Source organism: Anabrus simplex, chromosome 5 (genome assembly GCF_040414725.1).
Source record: "Anabrus simplex isolate iqAnaSimp1 chromosome 5, ASM4041472v1, whole genome shotgun sequence".
NCBI lineage: Eukaryota > Metazoa > Arthropoda > Insecta > Orthoptera > Tettigoniidae > Anabrus > Anabrus simplex.
In genome coordinates, this window is record NC_090269.1 from 342,525,346 (window position 1) to 342,548,455 (window position 23,110).

The 23,110-nt window shown below is 38.2% G+C and overlaps 1 protein-coding gene across 1 annotated transcript in view; it reads left to right on the forward strand.

Moving 5' to 3' along the window:
- Nucleotides 1–2,003: 2,003 nt before the first annotated feature.
- The window catches only part of ldbr (lariat debranching enzyme), a 141,591-nt gene continuing 120,484 nt past the window's right edge, over nucleotides 2,004–23,110 (forward strand). The window contains exons 1-2 of the mRNA XM_067148596.2: nucleotides 2,004–2,467; nucleotides 22,390–22,681. Coding sequence (XP_067004697.2) covers nucleotides 2,271–2,467; nucleotides 22,390–22,681 — 489 coding nt within the window. The 5' untranslated portion in view covers nucleotides 2,004–2,270. The remainder of the gene's footprint in view (nucleotides 2,468–22,389; nucleotides 22,682–23,110) is intronic.

Consider the following 23,110-nt stretch of genomic DNA (forward strand, 5'->3'; position numbering starts at 1 on the left):
TGAGAATTTCACCTATCATCGATGTTACCAATTTGTCATTATTTTCAAAACCTTTATGTATTCCAGAAAGTATGTAAGTTTCTAACCTAATATTGGACTACCATTCGGACTGGAGCCTACTCTTTTAAAAGTATTGACCTATTGTGGCAACATTAAATTGCTACTGTCTCATAAATTTGTAAAAATCGCACGGCGCAACAGCCCTGAAGGGCTTGGCCTTGATCCTGCTCAGCCCGAAGGCCTGCAGATTACGAGGTGTCTTGGGTTCCGCAGGACGAATCCTTTCAGCCGTTATTCTTGGCTTTCTAGACCTGGGCCGCTATCTCACCGTCAGATAGCTCGCAAATGTAAACACGCAGGCTGAGTGAACCTCAAACCAGCCCTCAGATCTAGGTAAAAATCCCTGACTTGGCCTGGAATCGAACCGGGGCCTCCGGGTAAGAGGCAGGCATTATATCCCCTCACCGCGGGGTAGGCCATAAATTTGTAAACATGAGGAGATATCAGACAGAAGGTTGAACAAATAACAAGAAAATCATACACATATTCCTTTATGAACTAAGAAATATTTTAACTATGGCTATTAAATTAACTGTGAGGACATCATCCTCGGTGTCCAGTTCACCAACTAGGACTAGAATTATTTATTGAATCTTTCTACACATTGTTACACTCATTCCTTGTGATGCAGCTATGATGTTTTGTAACTAAAGAATATACCGCATTTGTATTAGTAATTTTGTCCACATATACATTAGAAATATTTTTACTTTAATAAAACCCGTTTAGAATAAAGGTCATGTCTTATAAGATGATTACATATGCCATGCAGTATGGTTGCCTTGATGTATCGATGTACAGAAAAATTACTTACGTTCCCTTCATCACAGTACAACAACCATCAGGTAACAACGTGTTTATTGTACTTTTCAGCTGTGTTGAAATTCTGTGTATGAGATATGTACTATCTTCAATGGCCCTGTTTATTGCTCCTTTCTATTCTACATTTTTGCCTGGTTCTTTTAACTACTCCTCTTCCAAGACCATGATTGTCAGAGACAGCAGTGGCTTATATCTTTTCCAACTGCCCATCTTATTTATAGTCACATTCTGGCAGGATCAGTACCAGTTACTTCCCATAAAATATCACCGACTTTGAAGTGTCTGTGGCATACCTGTAAAATAATATATCCCCGTGAGCGAAATTCGTGCATTTACAGAGTGAATCGGCCTACACCAGCAGCTCCTGTAGGTGGTATGTTTTAATGCGTATAATAATAATAATAATAATAATAATAATAATAATAATAATAATAATAATAATAATAATAATAATAATAATAATAATAATAATAATAATAATAATAATAATAATAATAATAATACCGTTGAAATAATGTATCCCATGATTGTGATCTAACATAACCTTATATCATTGAAGAGTAAATATGCCTACATATCACCAGCTGTTGCGTGTAGTTAAATACGTCATAGGCCTATACTCATTATGATTGTGTGAGAATGTAATAATAATAGTTACTCACCATTGAGTTATTAGTAAATCTGTAGTCTTGTCTTGGAATTGCACGTAAACATATCTGCCGCATAACCTCGTCTTTCGTAAACTTAATGCATGCACTTCGTTATCACTGCCGGAATTCTCCTTAAAGTTGAGTACGCAACACATCAGTACCATTACGTACAACGGTATTAACAATTGGCACCATTAAAAGAATTAAAACTCTTCTAATTTCAGCGTTACATGGCCAAACTCATTGCTGTGTTATTACTGAAAAGGTTCAAGCTTGCCTCCCGATTTTGACGTCACAGTATATTCCCAGAACAGTTGTGAGGCCTTATATATCTAGGAGGTGTTGATTGGAGTCGGTCGTGATTTGGTCTTGTTGTAGGCAACGGTACCACCCTGTTGGGAATACATTGCTTTTTTAGAGGTTGGTTGTATTGTCAATAGTTGTCATTTGTTACAAGGACAGTATCAACAACAAATATGGGGACTGTGTAATACTAATCTGTGTTTATCAACATCGAGAATAATGATTCGCGTTTGAATATTTAGTATTATTTGGGAATATAATCTATCTGATGAACATTATGGTATATATTTCCTCTTTAAGATGACAGTGGAATTCACAAAATAGATTTTAAAAAAAGGTTATTAATTACACGTGTACTAGGTTATCGTGTTTAAAAGTGCATTATTTTTTTAATGTAAATTGCATCCTTGTACTCCTGTTGATTTTGCATGAAGGATGAAGGTAGCTATTGAAGGATGTGCACACGGAGAACTTGAAAAAATTTATGAGACTTTAGTGTTCATCGAAGAACGAGAGCGTGTAAAAATTGATCTCTTGATTTGCTGTGGAGATTTTCAGGCTACGAGGAATATTGAAGATTTGAAATGTATGGCAGTACCGAGAAAATATCAGTCAATGTGTTCATTTTACAAGTAAGTACCGGTAAACAGGTTATACTGTTTATAATCAGTTTTGTTGTTAGACTTTATGGTAAAGTTATATTTATTTAGGTATAATGCGAGAGCTAGCTAACGATCTCCGAGCAGTGCAAGATAGTGACTCACACTATACACTTATTTCAATATCTCTCCAACAACCGCAAAAAGTTTGGTGCATAATCTCATAAACATCATTGTGTAATCATTCTAAACCAGAAGTATCTAATTTTACCTACACTAAAGTGTGGTGTAACCACTTCTTTTAATCAGTTGCTTTCGAATATATTGTACTATTGTCCAGATTAGTTTAGTTGAGATATTGATGGTTACCCTGTGACCTTGGTTGTTTGTGTGCCCCAGTGAAGCAGATAGCCAGAGGTGTATCTGCAGTTTATACATTTCATTGTGCTTGAAACATTTTAATAACACCAATAGCATTTTCTCTTTTTTCAGACTCTTGAATATAATTAGCCTATACCTAAATTCAACCAAGGTATAGAGGAGTTTCTCCTGCCAATAGAAATTAGACTGTTCCATTTAGAACTCAAACAAATAGTTACAAGTCTTATATTAGAAGCATGTAATTAAGACTGAACATTTTGTTGTATCATGCACCAAAGACAAAAAAAAAAGACAAAAAAATAATAACTTTATGTCCGAAAGAAGAAGAAGCAAACATAAACAACAAACATATTATCAGTGTTCAATCAGTTTTTATGGATTTTAAAGCTACTTTAATGCTATTATTTATCATCTGTGTCATTTTTTGTGTATCTTTGTATGGTTTTAGCTGAAGATATTTCCAAAAAAGAGACAAAACATGTCATAAGATGGATGTATATTCAAGTATTAGTTATATGTGAATATAAGATAATAAACATTTATTGAATGGCAGAAAGTGCCTCTAACTCGAGGTTAAAAAAAGAAAAAAAGAAAAGGAATATCTGTCGAGAGACCAGACTAACAAATGATAAACCGAAAATGGGGTAGCAGCCATTCGGCAGTTGCAAAGGTGGCAGTCTGTATGATTGACCGATATGGCCTTATAATATTTAACATGTATTAGCTATGATTGTACTGTACTGCTGCACAACTGAAAACAACAAGAAACTACTATACGCGCACTTTTTCTTGAGCCCGATTTTTACGGGGTGAGGTGCAAGGAGGGAGTGCTGCCAGTTCCGGTTATACTGCCAACTGGATGGAAATGAAATCTGAATTGAATCGATAATATAATCGATCGATATGAATTTTCTAAACATTTATTATCTTACGTCAACAATTGTGTCACACATACATTATTTAACATTATATAACATTTCTCAATGCGAATCTTGTTACTAGCATGAATTATATAGTTTGGCTTTGCTGTGTAAACAACAACAGTACTAGTTTGCAAAGTGTACGCCAGATGTCGCACAGCGATGAATAAGCGATTCATAGTTTGTGTTTCAAAGGTTGCCGATATGGATGTCGAAGATAACCAAGGTCTACCGATTCAGCACTAGGGAGCTCCGGGCTCAAGAAAAAGTGCGCGTATAGTACAACCGTAATTAACTCCCAAGCACATGCAGCTCTCTCCATATGAATGATGTAGCCTACTGATGATGGCTTCCTCTCGGTAAATTATTCCATTTCTTGGGATGGGGACTACACACGTGGGATAATCATCAGGAAGGTAGATACTGATATTCTACAAGGGAGCATGGAATGTTTTAAGCTTTAATCAGTGTAGTAGGCTAGAGAATCTGAAAAGGAAAAATGGAGAGATTAAAGTTAGGTGCAATTGGTATAAGTCGGCAGGAAGAGCAGGATTTTTGGACAGACAAATACAGAATTATCAACACAAAATCAAACAGGGAGAAATGCAGGAGTTGTTTTAATAATGAATATGAAAATAGGGCTGCAGGTAAGCTACTATGATCAGCATAGTAGAAGAATTATTGTTGTCAAGATTGACACCAAGCTAATGCCCACCACAGTAGTGCAGGTCTATATGCCTACTAGTTTAGCAGATAATGAAGAAATTGAAAGAATACAGTATATGAAGATATAGATTTAATACATTATGTAAAAGGAGATGAAAATCTAATTGTGATGGGAGATTGGAATGTAGTTGCAGACTAAGGTAGAGAATGCAATATAGTCGGAGAATTTGGGCAGGAACAAAGGAATGAAAGAGGAAGTTGGCTGGTAGAATTCTGCACTGATCATAATTTATTTCTTGCTAGGCCTATCTTCTTGGTTTAAACACCACAAACGACAGCTGCATACGTGGACAAGAACTGGAGACACTGGAAGGTATCAAATAGCCTTCATTATGATCAGGCAGAGATTCAGAATCAGTGGATAACTCGGGATACTAGACATGATTGACGAATTGCAAAAGTACAAAGGTGTTAAAAATGAGGAGGGCGGAAAAGAATACAGGCGATTAAAGAATGAAGTAGTAAGAAAGTTCAAGGAAGTTAAAAAGGAATGGCTGAATGAGAAGTGTAAGGATGTTGGAGGTTGTATCTTTGTAGGAAAGGTATAAGCTGCATATAGGAAAACCAAGGAAACTTTTGGAGGGAGGAAAACTAAGTTATGTGTATGAATATTAAGAGTTCAGATGGAAAACCACTGTAGGGAAAGAAGACAATTCAGAAAGATGGTAAGACATATCCAACAGTTGCAACAAGGGAAAGTTCTTGAAGAAGAAGAAGAAGAAGAAGAAGAAGAAGAAGAAGAAGAAGAAGAATTTGACATATTTTTGAGGGACTTAAATAGGAACAAGGCACATGGAATTAATGATATACCCTCAAAATTACTGACTGCCTTATGAGAAACCAGCACAGCAAGTTTGTGATACAGGAGAATTGAAATCCGGTTTTAGACAGAATATTGTTATACCTATACCCAAGAAAGCAGGTGCTGAGAAGTGTGAAAACCACCACACCATAGTTCAGTATCTCATGCCTGCAAAATTTTAACGCATTATTTACTGAAGTATGGAAAGACAAGTTGAAGCTGGGTTGCAGGAAGATCAGATGGTTTCAGAAGAAACACATGAAGCAATCATGACTTTACATCTTTTCTTAGAGAATCAAATTAAGAAGGACAAGCCCATGTACATGGCATTCGTAGATCTAGAAAAGGCATTCGATAAAGTTGATTGGACCAAGCTATTTGAGATTCTGCAGGTGTTTCAAAAAATATTACAATTGGTGTTCCACCAATCAGAGTGCACGTCTGACACAACTAGAGACAGGGTCACAAAGGTCAAGAAATAAGGGAACATTCCATTCTTCTCACATTAACACCCACACAATAGCCACTCATCGTCATGAGTTATCTACTTCCAACGCAACAACTGTCTACCTCAATTTTGCAGACAATAGCAACCACGAATGATGTTCCCTCAAGAATCAATAGACAAGCATGTGTACCACAATAAGTGTTAACGAGACATTTTGTCCAACATCAAACATCTACAGCTCCTTATATTTTTTAACAACATAATATTTTAAAGCAGCATCATATTTTAAACCTGAGTGTTACCCAATCGGAGTTACGTCAACAAACAGGCAGTAAATAGGTCATTTGACATCAACCAAGATTCCAAGACACATCTCAGTATTACATTGCGAACAAATAAATCACCTTTCATCTAGAACATAGATCTCCAGTCTAAGAGTCATGCATTATTTTTAATATAAATTTGTTCATTTGACTTGAACACACAATTTTATAATGTATGTCCATAACAGGAAAGAGTTTTCATCGCTTCTGTGATTAAACAATTTTGTTTGTATTTGTATTTGTTTGTCAAATGCTTTCTGTATTTATTTATTTTTTTTTGCTATTTTGCTTTACGTCGCACCGACACAGATGGGTCTTATGGCGATGATTTTCTGTAATTTCATGTATGTTTAGCTGAAGATGGTCCCGAAGGGACCAAAACTAGTACTCAAATATTAATATTGTACTTATACAGTGTTCATTGGTGGGACATCCTTTGTAATATTTTTCTTCTTTTTTCCCTTTGTGCCATTAGGCGTCGGTGCATTTCAGCCATTTATTAAAGTTTCTTCTGTCGTGCGCCATTCTCTGACCATCACCCAGGGCCTTCCCTCGCTTCCTGATCAGTCCCAAGATGTACGCAATCCGTGGCCTCCCTTGTGTTCTTCTTCCTGTTGGTCTGGCTCGCCACACCTGCTTCGCTTTCCTTTCATCTTTTATTCTTTCTAGGCAACCAATCCAGCCCAATCTTCTCCTCTCAATGACATCCATTATTGACTCCTGCTGAAGCTCATCTCTCACTGTGGTGTTTCTGAGATGGTCTTTTCGAATTTTCCCAGCAACTTTCTGCAAATATCTCATCTCAGCGGCGACCAAATGACTTTCCAGTGTTTTATGCACTGTCCAACTCTCTGCACCATACAGGAGGTTTAGCTTTTCTTGATTAGCTTTTCTAATTCTGTTGTTTATTTCTGCCTCTAATTTTCCATCCTCTCTGAAGATGGTGCCCAGGTACTCAGTTTGTTCTACTTGCTCAATATCCTCAAAGTTCCACTTGATCTGATCTGCACTGCTGAAGACCCTTATATCTAGTGCTGCATAAGTCATGTTCTTGGTGTAACAAAAGTAGTCCGTGCAACTTTTTGCTCCTTGGCCTACTGCCTCAAAACTTATTTTATGGATACTTTTATGGGGGGAAAAGGTGTTGCCAATCCTTAGCTTGTTATCAGTACAGAGTTCCAACATTCTTTCACCATTGGTGTTGATGGTACGTTTTGCTCCATGTTGGCCCACACATCCATGTCCTTGATGTAACCTGCTTCCAATCCTAGTGTTCCAGTCCCCCATCACAATAACATGTCTACTTCTTTCCCTGGCTTTGTCTATAGCTTTTTGCATTTGAACATAGAATTGCTCCTTATCTACTTCTTGCATATCTTCAGTGGGGGCATACACCTGCACTACGTAATACTTTCTTCTAGTTCCACATCCACTGTGATAAGTCTGGAGTTAATAGGTTCCCATCCTCTCACTTTGTTTCCCACTGCTTCGGACATAATGATGACTACTCCGTCTTTTGCCCTTCATTCCTGCTAACTCCTGAGTATCTCATTACATGTCCCTTATCCAAATTTATTTGGTCACTACATTTTCTCTTGGCTTCACTGACTCCAAGTATGGCAAACTTGTACTCCTCCATTTCTTCAACAACTGTATTTCTAACTCCTTCCCTGACAGCGAGGTCACGTTCCTAGTGCCAATTCTCATATACCGTTTCACGCCAGGTTGTTTCCTTGATATCCCTCTGGCTACTCTCATGTTTCTCTGAATAGTTAATTTCGCTCCATGTGGGTTATTAGCTCTATAGAAGTTAGCATGATGAGGGGCTGCTCTCTTAGCTGTCATACCAGCCGGTTTTCTGTCAGGGTATCTTCCCTTAGCCTTTGGGGTCCTCTCCCTATCTGCAAGGCAGCAGTTTGTGGTTCACAGTTCCTCTGCCTACTCCGCCGTTGATGTGTTTACAAGGTTCCTTCTTCCGCCTCCATAGCGATTGACTGCCAACTTCTGATGAATTCTTGAATTCATCTGGCCTCCAAAAGGGGAACTCCTCCGCCCATAGCCATTGGTCCCCCTTCTGATTGTCCGGTTTGGTTGGCCGCCTGACCCTCGGCCAGACAGTCACAGGTCATACCGTCTACTGTCACATACGGTAGCAGGATATTCCTGACCTGACCGGGTGTAATATTTTCCAAAACTAGTAATCATCAACACGGAAATGAATATTTTAACTATGATTCTGAAGGTGATAGAGATCAGTTACCGGGGAAAAAGGATTATCCACAATACAAAAATCAATCGGCAATGATAAGAATCGAGGACTTTGAAAAAGAAGCAGGAATCCAGAAAGGAGTGAGGCCAGGCTGTAGTTTGTCCCTTCTACTTTTCAAAGATTATATAGAAGAAGTGGTAAAGGAAGTCAAAGAGGAATTTAAGAAGGGAATCACAATCCAAGAATGATACTGTTATTTTATCTGATTCTGCAGAACATCTGGAGAAATTGATGCAAATGGTATGAACAGAGACTTGGAGAAAGAGTACAGAATGGAAATTGGTAAGTCCAAAATTTAAGTAATGGAGTGCAGTCGAACAGCCAGGAAATATTACATTAGGAAATGATTTTTTTTTTTTTTGAACAAGTTGCTTTACATCACACTGACACAGATAGGTCTTATGGCGACGATGGGAATGATATTCCCCACATATTTAATTAATTCGCATGAGGTCACATACTCATTTTTTAGACAAATAATTGGGCCTATTTAAAAAAAAAAAATTCACTGAGATGACAGTAAATGCAGAGAGGTACCAAAGCATTTTGACGCCAGTCTTCCATCAGTTAATGGTGGTTTCAACAAGATTCAGCCCCTGCTCATACAGTAGAAGATTCCCTCCTTACTATCTCGGAAGTATTTACAGACAGAATGATCAGTGCTGGTTTGTTTCCCCCTTGTTCTCCAGATCTAACAGTGTGTGATTTTTTACTTGAAAAGTCCGTGCAGAAATGAAGACTACTTACGTGTTTGGGGTAAACCTTTTTTCTTTTTTGACATAGTCTCCTTTTAGGCTTATACACTTCGTCCAGCGATGTTCTAGTTTGTTGATTCCTTCCGAATAATAGGATTTGTCCAAGTCTGCAAAATATCCATTAGTGTTTGCAATCACCTCCTCGTTTGAATAAAATCTTTGTCCCGCCAGCCATTTCTTCAAATTGGGGAACAAATAGTAGTCCAAGGGAGCCAAGTCTGGAGAATAGGGGGAATGTGAAACGATTTGGAATCCTATTTCCATTAATTTTGCGACCACAACTGCTGAGGTGCGTGCTGGTGCCTTGTCGTGATGGAAAAGGACCTTCTTGTGGGCCATTCACGGGTGTTTTTCTTGCAGCTCGGTTTTCAAACGGTCCAATAACAATGAATAATATGCACCTGTAATAGTTTTACCCTTTTCCAGATAGTCGAGGAGGATTATCCCTTGTGAATCCCAAAAGACAATCGCCATAACCTTTCCGGCCGAAGGAACGGTCTTCGCCTTTTTTGGTGCAGATTCCCCCTTGGTAACCCATTGTTTAGATTGTTGTTTGGTCTCAGGAGTATAGTAATGTACCATGTTTCATCCACAGTGACGAAACGATGCTTAAAGTCCTCTGGATTCTTCTGGAACAGCTGCAAACCATCCTTGCAACACTTCACACGATTCCGTTCTTGGTGAAGCGTGAGCAATCACGGCACCCATCTTGCGGATAGCTTTCTCATGTCCAAATGTTTATGCAAAATATTATGTACCCGTTCAGTCGAGATGCCCACAGCACTAGCAATCTCATGCATCTTAACTCTTCTGTCATCCATCACCATATCATGGATTTGATTAATGATTTCTAGAGTCGTAATCTCCACAGGCTGTCCAGAACGTTCAGTGTCACTTGTGCCCATATGGCCAGTCCGAAAATTTTGAAACCACTTATAAACTGTTCTAATCGAAGGTGCAGAGTCACCATAATGTTTATCAAGCTTCTCTTTAGTCTCCTCCGGCGTTTTGTCTTTCATAAAGTAATGTTTAATCACCGCAGGAAATTCTTTTTTCGTCCATTTCTTGAAAATCACTCGACTTCCTTAATTCACACAAATGCCAAACACAAAGGAATAGACCAATATGGCTGAAACTTGGTGTGCGTTCATTCAGTGTGCGTTCATTCAGGAGATGCTACTAACTAAACGTGACCTTGATACACGCCGGTGGTGCCATCTCTCGGACTTTGCACAGATTTTTCAAACCACCTTAGTAGACATACGCAATCCTAGTTTGCATCAATAATCTCATCTTTCTCTTCAAATATTCTATTACATATATTATATCATCGTAGCAATATATATTTCTTCAATTCATTTCTCATTTGTAACATCATAACATCTTCATTTCCCATTTCAAATATTCTGCATATGTAAGTTATTTTGATGCATAAATCATTTTATTCTTGACCATTCATGTCATTGGATCAATATCTTCTTAACTAACATACATGTCTCCTGTCTGCCGTCCTATCCATATCTAACATTATTCTAACTTCTTATGATAACATATAACCTCCATATATTAACACATCATTCGGCATTTTATCGAAGATCCTAAAATGTTCTACTCATAAGCACTTCACATACGACATGTCATAACATGTTGGGATTCTTTGATTTCATTGAAATATCATTATCAGAATATTATATCACATTCCCTAACTGGAGTTAGTCTTGTTTCTTAGGAAGACTACATATTCCCTCATATCGACACAATAAATAAATCACTCGCGAGAATCTAACACAATTTAGGTCAGTCTGAAGACAATACGATATACCACCTAGAGTTTAACTACAAATGAGTTATACTTCTCTCTACCGAGCAATTGTATACATTTATTTTAAGAAACTTATCTTTTTCCTTCGCTTCTGGAATTTCACCTTTCGTTCATCTCGCGCAACTCTGGGTGATGGTCATTCTATTCCACTGGTCATCAGGATGTCATCTGGGGTCCAGGTTCCTCTCTGCCTTGTCAGTTCAGCTCGGTATCATCCGGATAGTCTGCCTCAAGTCTTCTTAGAGAGCCATGATGGTGATCTTGAATTGCTCAATTGAAAAGATAAAGCACATTGATTAAATCAGCTGTAACATATTGACGTTATCAAAGCCTTCTAACGTAATTTTACAATGAGATTCAGTTTCAGATTGCTTTGTGTAGACTTAATTGCTATCAGATCTCCAATATGTCTGCTATTATTTCAGTTTTACGTCATATGGAATTGTTTTATGAATTAATATGTGTTGACGCTGTGTTATATCGAATTATTTCCTCTCTGGTCAAGGCCTTGTTCTTGCCGTTTTAAATACTTCTGCTAATCAGTCCTTCCTATATTTAAATTATATAACATGTATATCAATCTTCTTATATTTATGCTTTATTTTGTTATCTAAACGCTATCAATATTCTTTCTTTCTTGGATTTACTTCTCTTTTTCAATAGCTTTATGAGACTTAATTAGCCCGTCGATCGTAACGTGTCTGCTTCCTATTATTGCTTCTTCATTTATGTGTTTTTAATAATGTTGCTTTTAACAATTCAAATTCTTATTTTGTCTTTACCATTGCCATTATGATCTTGAACATTTCGACTTCGCGTTATACTGAACTTCATTGACATTTTATTGAATTTATGCATTGTGTTTAACTTTGTTATCAGTAATTGCTTTCATCCCAACTTGATTTAATTTTATTCCTGGAACAGTGGAATGGCACAGTACTATTAAGCACAGTCACAATCAGTCAAAGACTTAACGTCTACATATTTCAAGCGTCTAATCAACAACCCTTTCCGGAAGACAATGACAAACTCCTAAGGGTGACGCAACGCTTATAAATACACATCATCTTGTCCCAACAGTGGTATAACCATTATAAGATGATGCAACAACAACAAGAATAAATTTTGAGAAAATGAATAAATCCATTACGTTAAAGAGAATGAGGCTCCAAAATTATAAATAATACCTTCAATATTCTGTAGAAAATGAATTTGTTTAGCTACTAAAAGAACCTAAGTACAATAATATTACTAAGAAATTAGGTTAAGTAGTAGGGCCTACACAATATTGAGTCCTTCAGATTTAAATATTGGTAATGATAATGTGATATTAGACATTAGCTGCACTCTGAAAAGTCTTTAAGTTATAATACCAGGCAACATCAGCTAATTACAGTAACCACAGGTTTAGTTTTCTTAAATTTTGTTAATTTGGCTTTATGTCGCACCGACACAGATAACTTATGTCTTGTGGGGATGATGGGATAGGAAACGCCTAGGTGTGGCAAGGAAGCGGCCGTGGCCTTAATTAAGGTACAGCCCCAGCATTTGCCTGGTGTGAAAATGGGAAACAATGGAACACCATTTTCAGGGCTGCCGACAATGGGGTTCGAACCCGTTATCTCCCGGATACAAGCTCACATCTGTGCGGCCCTATCCACATGGCCAACTTGCCCGGTAACTCTCTTTAAGTTTAAACACATTTACCAACTTCGTAGCATATCACTTGAGAATTTCAAAGGAAAACCTTTTCAACTTTCTTCAAATACTATTTTCAACCAATGAAGCTCAAATTTCAGGCGATTCCACTCGGTACCCAAGGCACCAATGACACATCAAGATTGCGCAGCATAGCCAATAATGCAATTTTGTGTGTACTTCGTGCACCAAGTCGGTTATAGTGGACAAGATACCTTCTTTTTAAAAAAGGTTTTTCAAAACTCACCGACGATATGGTCCATAAACAGTCCTTATAGGTACCCTTTTTAAATAGTAGCACAACTCACAGTTTGTTTTTAAAATAACATAATTTAAATTACCGAGCTCAGAACATTTTAAGCAAGCCTCGGACCTATGGGAGTAATGGAGTCCCACTCCCATTTGACAGGCGAGGGACTCCTTGGAAACAACTTGGCGAACGAAATGGAATTCGATGGGGAGCTATCAATATTAATGGGGCTTATGGAAGAAAGAAGGTAGAACTGGCTGAGTCAGCAAAGAGGATGCATCTGGATGTGCTACGAGTAAGTGATATTCGGGTAAGGGGAGATAACGAGGAAGAGATAGGAGATTATAAAGTGTACTTGACGGGTGTTAGAAAGGGAAGGGCAGAGTCTGGGGTAGGGCTGTTTATCAGGAATATCATTGCACGCAATATAGTTTATGTTAGGCACGTAATGAGCGAATGATGTGGGTAGATTTGTCAGTTGGAGGAAATTAGGACTAGAGTTGTGTCCGTGTATTCACCATGTGAGGGTGCAGACGAGGATGAAGTTGACAAGTTTTATGTAGCATTGAGCGACATTGTGGTCAGGGTCAACAGCAAGGATAGAATAGTGCTAATGGGCGATTTCAATGCGAGAGTTGGGAATAGAACTGAAGGATACGAAAGGGTGATTGGTAAATGTGGGGAAGATATGGAAGCTAATGGGAATGGGAAGCATTTGCTGGACTTCTGTGCTAGTATGGGTTTAGCTGTTACGAATACATTCTTCAAGCATAAGGCTATTCACCGCTACACATGGGAGGCTAGGGGTACCAGATCCATAATAGACTATATCTTAATCGACTTAGAATTAAGGAAATCTGTTAGGAATGTACGAGTTTTCCGGGGATTTTTCGATGATGCAGACTACTATCTGATCTGTAGTGAACCAAGTATCTCTAGGCCTAGGGTAGAGAAAGTGAAATCTGTCTGCAAACGAATAAGTTTAGAAAATCTCCAGGACGAGGAAATTAGACAGAAGTACATGGATATGATTAGTGAGAAGTTTCGAACAGTAGACAGTAAGCAGGTTCAGGATATAGAAAGTGAATGGGTGGCATACAGGGATGCTGTAGTAGAAACAGCAAGGGAATGCCTAGGAACAACTGTGTGTAAAGATGGGAAAAGGCGAACCTCTTGGTGGAATGATGAAGTGAGAGCAGCCTGTAAACATAAAAAGAAGGCTTATCAGAAATGGCTCCAAACAAGGGCCGAGGCAGACAGGGATTTGTACGTAGATGAAAGAAACAGAGCGAAACAAATAGTTGTTGAATCCAAAAAGAAATCATGGGAAGATTTTAGTAATAACCTGGAAAGGCTAGGTCGAGCAGCAGGGAAACCTTTCTGGACAGTAATAAAGAATCTTAGGAAGGGAGGGAAAAAGGAAATGAACAGTGTTTTGAGTAATTCAGGTGTACTCTTAATAGATCCCAGGGAATCACTGGAGAGGTGGAGGGAATATTTTGAACATCTTCTCAATGTAAAAGGAAATCATCCTGGTGGTGTTGCAAACAGCCAAGCTCATGGGGAGGAGGAAAATGATGTTGGTGAAATTATGCTTGGGGAAGTGGAAAGGATGGTAAAAAAAACTCCATTGTCATAAGGCAGCAGGAATAGATTAAATTAGACCTGAAATTGTGAAGTATAGTGGGAAGGCAGGGATGAAATGGCTTCATAGGGTAGTAAAATTAGCATGGAGTGTTGGTAAGGTACCTTCAGATTGGACGAAAGCAGTAATTGCACCTATCTGTAAGCAAGTGAACAGGAAGGATTGCAACAACTATCGAGGTATCTCATAGATTAGTATACCAGGCAAAGTATTTATTCACTGGCATCTTGGAAGGGAGGGTGCAATCAGTCGTTGAGAGGAAGTTGGATGAAAACCAGTGTGGTTTCACACCACAGAGAGGCTGTCAGGATCAGATTTTCAGTATGCGCCAGGTAATTGAAAAATGCTACGAGAGGAATAGGCAGTTGTGTTTATGTTTCGTAGATCTAGAGGAAGCATATGGCAGGATACCGAGGGAAAAGATGTTCACTATACTGGGGGACTATGGAATTAAATTAGATTATTAAAATCAATTAAAGGCATTTATGTTGACAATTGGGCTTCAGTGAGAATTGATGGTAGAATGAGTTCTTGGTTCAGGGTACTTACAGGGGTTAGACAAGGCTTTAATCTTTCATCTTTGCTGTTCGTAGTTTACATGGATCATCTGCTGAAAGGTATAAAATGGCAGGGAGGGATTCAGTTAGGTGGAAATGTAGTAAGTAGTTTGGTCTATGCTGACGACTTGGTCATAATGGCAGACTGTGCCGAAAGCCTGCAGTGTCATATCTTGGAACTTGAAAATAGGTGCAATGAGTATGGTATGAAAATTAGCCTCTCGAAGACTAAATTGATGTCAGTAGGTAAGAAATTCAACAGAACTGAATGTTAGATTGGTGATACAAAGCTAGAACAGGTCGATAATTTCAAGTATTTAGGTTGTGTGTTCTCCCAGGATGGTAATATAGTAAGTGAGATTGAATCAAGGTGTCGTAAAGCTAATGCAGTGAGCTCACAGTTGCGATCAGCAGTATTCTGTAAGAAGGAAGTCAGCTCCCAAACGAAACTATCTTTTTATTGGTCTGTTTTCACACCAACTTTGCTTTACGGGAGCGAAAGCTGGGTGAACTCAAGATATTTTATTCATAAGTTAGAAGTAACAGACATGAAAGTAGCAAGAATGATTGCTGGTACAAACAGGTGGGAAAAATGGCAGGATGGTACTCAGAATGAGGAGATAAAGGCTAAGTTAGGAATGAACTCGATGTGTGAAGCTGTACGCATAAACCAGCTTCGGTGGTGGGGTCATGAGGCGAATGGGGGAGGATAGGTTACCTAGGAGAATAATGGACTCTGTTATGGAGGGTTAGAGAAGCAGAGAGAGACCAAGATGACGATGGTTAGACTCGGTTTCTAACTATTTAAAGATAAGAGGTATAGAACTAAATGAGGCCACAACACTAGTTGCAAATCGAGGATTGTGGTGATGTTTAGTAAATTCTCAGAGGCTTGCAGACTGAACGCTGAAAGGCATAACAGTCTATAATGATAATGTATGTATGTATGTATGTATGTATGTATGTAATTTAAATTACACGGTGATAATCACCTAATAAAACAAAGTAAAAATAACTTAACACCGTATTAACCACAATTTTATGTGAGAGGCTCCAAAGCCTCTTCAGCCCCACAAGCAGGGCGGTAAGTAGTCATTTTGTCTAGCCAAAATGGCTAGACGGAGCATCACTCCAAGCACAGCCATACTAGATCTTGGCCGGATCCCATCTGCCAGTCTACAGAGAGGTACACCAGCTAACACTCTTAAGATAGTTGACTATCACAAGGCATAGTCGCAGAATAATAAGCAGTAGAAATTAACCAGTTACAGCCAATAGCTGTCTTGCAGTTTATGGCACATTGTTAAATTATACATTTTAAATTGTGAGAAAATATTCCTCACCAAATCATATTTTTCTAAATTTCATTTTATATCCGTATTGAACTGAGAACATAAGAGAGGTAACTTAAAGGGTCCACCTTTTCAATACAATTGAATGTTATAATGGTTAAGTTACAACATATTTACTTGGGACTAGTTTCAATGCTGTTTAGCGTCATCTTTAGCCAAAATGTGAGAACAAGCATAGGTACATAAATACAAACATATACAATACGCAAAATATTTTAACATTATGCTTAAATGTGAATAAAATGGGGAATAAAATAGTGAGTAGATTTTCAATCACAAGTTTAGAACTTGACAGTCATTATGGGAACGCATGAAAGGGCAAGTGTAAAGCCTGCCAGTAGACGAGCACGTCGAGCAGATTTTGGACAGAAATGAGCTCCAGAGATGATGAACTGCTTCGCATGGACTCTGTTGTTTGGGATTTCTATGTAAATAAGCATTTGTTTTCTCATTAGCTAAGTTAAAATGTTGACGAATTTGGATATTTGGAGTAGTTGAAAAACTGTTTATATTTTTCACAGTATATTTACATAATTTAACATTTTATTGTAAATTTGTTCCATATTGCAAAGTTATTCTTCTCAGAAATACATTCAACATTTATTGTATGAGCAACAGTATTTTGAAGGTGGATTCTGATATTTCTATGAAATACCGAAAGCAAGTTCTGCTTTGTGCACATTCTTTTCTTTCTTGCTGGCTTTGGCCTTGTCACATAACCTGCTGTGACAATAGGGTGAATCAATCTGTAATAACAGTGTAAAAATGCTGTAATTATTTTAATGCTCATATCAGAGAGATTAAACTAATACTCTGTGGCTTTCCTCTTCAGGGAATAAATCTCTGACTGTTCTCTTCTTATAAGTATAAATATTTGATACAATATGGATATTCTTTACACTATTTTGCACCATATTTATAGAGGTTTTAGTTCATATTTCATCATCTACTAGAGGCAATGCCTTGTTGATGTAGCCACATCTGATGATCTTCTAGCCAGTTCACCGATGGAGTTATTGATGTATGACATCCTTTATCATCCCCTGGGTCTCTTTCCCAGTACTTTACCTTCAGTGCCGGTCTGAGTGGCTCAGACGGTTAAGACGCTGGCCTTCTGACCCCAACTTGGCAGGTTCGATCCTGGTTCAGTCCGGTGGTATTTGAAGGTGCTCAAATACGTCAGCCTCGTGTCGGTAGATTTACTGGCACGTAAAAGAACTCCTGCGGGACTAAATTCCGGCACCTTGGCGTCTCCGAAAACCGTAAAAGAGTATTTAGTGGGACGTAAAACAAATAACATTATTATTATTACCTTCAGTGATGGTTTGGAGAATAGTGTCATGTCTCAGTACATGTCCCAGGAACCTCACTTTCCTCTTCTTTATCGTATTAATAAACATCGATTCTCTTATACGTTTTTAAAACAAAGTAATTTGTTTTTTATCAGTCCATATTTTGCTGGTTATTTTTGCATTTCCATAGCCCATATGTCCTATATACATATTTAGCCATTTTATTACATATACTATAAATCCTCGCCCTGTTTATCACAATTGTTTCGGTGCATAAAACAGTGGGTGTTCATGAAATAAATAAGAGCAGGAGTCACTATGGCGAGTATCACCACTTGCTCGCAGAACTGAAGGACTTAATATAATAACAATAAGTTATTTTATTTGTTAAAATAGTGATAGATTTTTTGTGTATGTAAGAATGAGTCTCCATCTACAAAACACCTATTAAACCTTTGCTTACATATGATTCAGCAAAATATACCGGAATGTGGGATGCCTCTGAAAGAAAGATACTTTGAAAAATCATCGGCCCAAACTGTGAAAGAGCAACTTCGAGGAGAAGGTACAGTCATGAATTGTACACCATTTATAAAGATCCACCTATTAGAAGAATAGTGAAATCAGCCAGATTGAGGTGGGCAGGGCACATAGCATGGATGAGTGATATAGAAGTATGTAAAAAATATATTAAAGTAGCTGATGTACCTGTGCTTCGCTGCAGAATTCTACATTGTGTAAAGAATTCTAGGTTAGGTAGTGTACATGTAGTGAGTAAGATTGTATTAAATTGCATAGCTCTTAACATTACCCTACCGTTACCTACATTTCTACATCCTCAAAAAGACTGTCTTAGTGGTTTTCCCAACTGAAATCAACATAGGTCATTGCAGTGACGCCAGTAAGAATGTCGCGATTAAAAGCAATGCTGCCATATGAAATACTCGATCAAATGAAAACCCCCACATTTTTTCACTTTTAATGAACAATACTACACTGCCGATCTACCAGTTCAAAGTTCCAGAGCTGGAATGACCAGGCCGCAGGCGGCGGGAGCTGTGAACACTCCTTGGCTATTATTCCGTCAGTGTGGACGCTGTTCATTCCAATCAGCGCCTCAGAGTAGGGATCGAATAATTTTAATACTATGATGAACCAGTGTGTTACGTACCAGCAGTGTCAGAAAATGTTTGAACCAGAGGAATGGCATGCTAAAGAAGAAGGTTGTCTAACTCCCCAACTATTTCCTGCCAGTATTCAGGCAGGCTGTTATACTCAGTACACAGCAGTAATCCCATCTATCGGAGATGAGTGGCAGCATAAGAGACGAAGAATATCACAACAACAATGGTGAATGTAATGTTATTGTTGATCAATTTTATGAGCTTTCAATGGCCTTCACATTTAGTTTTCTTCCAACTCTGAAATACCACTCTTATAAGACAAAAATTATCGGAAATGTAATTCTCTATAACTCTAGTTATGTAGTATTTATTGATAGGACCACTAATAAAATAAATATTTGAGAACTAAATTTTAGGCCTTCCCCTAAACTACCATTTCACTCAGCGTGAATAAAATGATTTATAGCTTAGATTGTAGTGGCTCATTCCCCGACTTTACATACCAATTAAATAATCTTCAGCTGTTTTCTTGTGATGCGTGTACATACAGACAGGCAGAAATTACGGAAAAGTAAAAGGTACATTTTCTTGTTACTGTGGTCATGGCAGATACAGAATTATCATTCTTTTTAAATTCTGAGCAATGTACAGAGGGGATGAGGTCGACCAAGAACCGGACGGACAGATGAATGGATGGAAGGATGGTTGGACGGACTGACTTCGGGAAACGGGCATTAGAAATTAAAAGCTTTAACGTTGGATCAAGATAAATGGTGGAAGATTGTTGAAGAGGCTAAGGTTTACAATGAACTGTAGAGCAATAGAAGAAGAAGAAGTCTAGAAACAATACATTTTGAACAAGATAGAGCATCATCGTCTATTAAGCTATGGTGACTTTCAGCTTGGATGAAACACAGAGCACTTTTCTTGAACGCTATGTATTAATGCCAAGTTAATGTTTCCAAGTGACTGGGAACCATCATGCAGGCATATCTTAAACGTTCCTGCTAAGAGGTATGCATCAACGACCTGCTCTGAAATAGACTAAGTTCTGCTTCCTTGCTTGTCTGCGCTGATAAACTTAGCCAGCTCCCAGTATACATGCACCTGTAGGTGTGAAAAGTTGCCAAAAAGACACACATTCGCTACTTAATGCATACATACATACATACTGTACATGTTGTTATCCCATTAGGTAACCTGTACTGTTTGATTCACCTCATGTGACTTCTCTACCAAAGCTGAGTCCTACGCATAGCTTCGTCCATTGGGTTCTTTCCAAACCAGTCTTAATCTTTTTATTGTGAGCCATTATTTATTCCTGTTTTTCTGTCAACTATCATTATTGCTACCTTCATGTCTGTTACCTCTTGCTAACGAATATGATATCTTGAGTCCGTTTGTTTTTCACTCCTGTCCAGCAAAGTTGTCCTGGAAACAATGATATATAGCTTTTGCTCTTAAGTTTTCAATTCAATCCCTACTGGAGGCTGATTCCCTATTCCTGGCCTTTTCTTAAATGATTGCAAAGAAATTGGACATTTATTGAATATTTCCCTTGGAAAGTTATTCCAATCCCTAACTCCCCTTCCTATAAATGAATATTTGCCCCAATTTGTCCTCTTGAATTCCAACTTTATCTTCATATTGCGATCTTTCCTTCTTTTAAAGACACCACTCTATAATTTATTCGTCTACTAATATCATTTCATGCCATTGCTCCACTGACAGCTCGGAACATACTGCTTACTCGAGCAACTCGTCTCCTTTCTCCCAACTCTTCCCAGTCCAAACTTTGCAAGATTTTTGTGACGCTACTCTTTTGTCGGAAATCACTCAGAACAAATTGAGTTGCTTTTCTTTGCAGTTATCGAATCAAGTAATCCTGGTGAGTGTCCCATACACTGGAACCATACTCTAGTTGGGGTCTTACCAGAGACTTATATGCTCTCTCCTTTACATCCTTACTACAACACCTAAGCACGCTTATAACCATGTGCAAAGATTTGTACCCTTTATTTAAAATCCCATTTATGTGACTACCCCAATGAAGATCTTTCCTTGTATTAACACCTAGGTACTTACAATGATTCCCATAAGGAACTTTCACCAGGCGAGTTGTCCGTGTGGTTAATGGCGCGCGACTGTGAGCTTGCATCCGGGAGATAGTGGGTTCGAATCCCACTGTTGGCAGCCCTGAAGATGGTTTTCCATGGTTTCCCATTTTCACATCAGGCAAAATGCTGGGGCTGTACCTTAATTAAGGCCACGGCTGCTTCCTTCCAACTACTAGGTGTTTCCTACCCCATCGTCGGCATAAGACCTATCTGTGTCAGTGCGGCGTTTTTCTCCCCATCAACACAGTAATTAAAACTGAGAGGAGTTTTCTTCTTTGTGAAACTCACAACCTGACTTTTAATCCCGTTTGTCATCATACCATTGCGTTCTGTCCATCTTACAACATTATCAAGGTCTCTTTGCAGTTGCTCACAATCTTGTAACTTATTTATTACTCTATACAGAATAACATCATCCACATAAAGGCTGAGCTCTGATTCCACTTCTTTACTCATATCATTTATGTATATAAGAAAACAAAGGTCCAATAATACAGCCTTGAGGAATTCCCCTCTTAATTACTACAGGGTCAGATAAAGCTTCGCCTACTCGTAATTCTCTGAGATCTGTTTTCTAGAACTACAGACACCCATTCAGTCACTTTTTTTTCTAGTCCAGTTGCACTCATTTTTGCCAGTAGTCTCCCATGATCCACCCTATTAAATGCCTTCAACAGGTCAGTCACGATACAACTCATATTCTTCTTAAAAAAGACAATTGACCATACCCATGAACTCATTGCATTAGCTTTGCTCCATCTTGATTCGATTTCCCATACTATACCACTTTTCTAGGAGAATAATCCTGAGAAAGTGGTGAACTTGCTCAGGATTTATATTCCCTACCTTGCCTCTCAGGTTTCTTGCTAATCAACATCACATGAGTCGTGAAAGTGCTGCATTTGTTTTAAAATGAACACATTCTGCCATAATAATAATAATAATTCGGTGTGACTATTTTTGGCCTGGTACAGCCCTTGTAAGGCAGACCCTCCAATGAGGGTGGGCAGCATTTACTTTGTATGTGAAACTGCATGTTATTGTGATGGAAGATAGTGTTGTATGTGGTGTGTGAGGTGTGGGGATGTTTGGGACAGTACAAACACCCAGTTCCCGAGACTAGTGAATTGACCATTTAAGATTAAAATTCCCGTTGCGGCCGGGAATTGAACCTGGACCCCTCTGAACTGAAACCCAGTTCACTGTTCATTCAGCCAAGAAGCCAGATATAGTCTGCCATTAAGACCTAGTGTAGTTATATTAAGCTGAATCTTATAAATTTTTTATATCTGTTCTCGTAACCAGCTTTTACTTGCTAATTTTTTCTAAAACCCTTTATTTCTCACTGGAAGTAAAGCACACTGTGTTAGTTTCCAGTTAAAGTGTATGATTTTATTTGTTAGTAAACATGTTTTCTTAATCATATGATGTCTGTTCCTTTCATATTGTATAACCTGTGAATTTACTATTTCAGATACTATTCAGGAGAAAAGGTTGCTCCTGTTTTGACACTTTTTATTGGAGGTAATCATGAAGCATCAAATTACCTACAGGAGTTACCATATGGAGGATGGGTGGCCCCAAAAATTTATTACGTAGGATATGCTGGTATAGTCAATGTTGCTGGGATTCGAATTGCTGGGTTATCTGGTATATACAAAGGGCATGATTATATGAAAGGCCATTTTGAAAAGCCTCCATATACTGAAGAAACTAAGAGGAGTGTCTATCACATCCGTAACCTTGAGACCTTCAGACTAAAACAGGTATGTATGGAGAAATATTTCTAATAGAATTGTATTGGTAAAACTTCCATGGTATTCCAACACTCTTCCATAAATGGTACCTGATTAGAGTTCTAAGGTAGTCAGGAAAGTAGATGTCTCATTTGAATTCTGGTGACAAACATGCCCTCCCCTTTTACTTCATTTTTGTAAGTATGAAATCCAGATTAGTATTATAATGCCCACCATGCTTAATCTGGCGAAATTAGGTGTCGCCAACATGTATATTCTCTGTTGGGGAATAGTGATTAGTCATTTGTTCAACCCTCACAAGAATTTAGTGTTTGGCAATCCTGACAGTGTGTCAAGGTATAAAACTGACACTCATTTTATTAAACGCATGGCAGTGAATTTATGTGAGGCTTCCTGGTTTGCTTTTTGGGATATGAGTTTAGAATTTGTACAAATGTA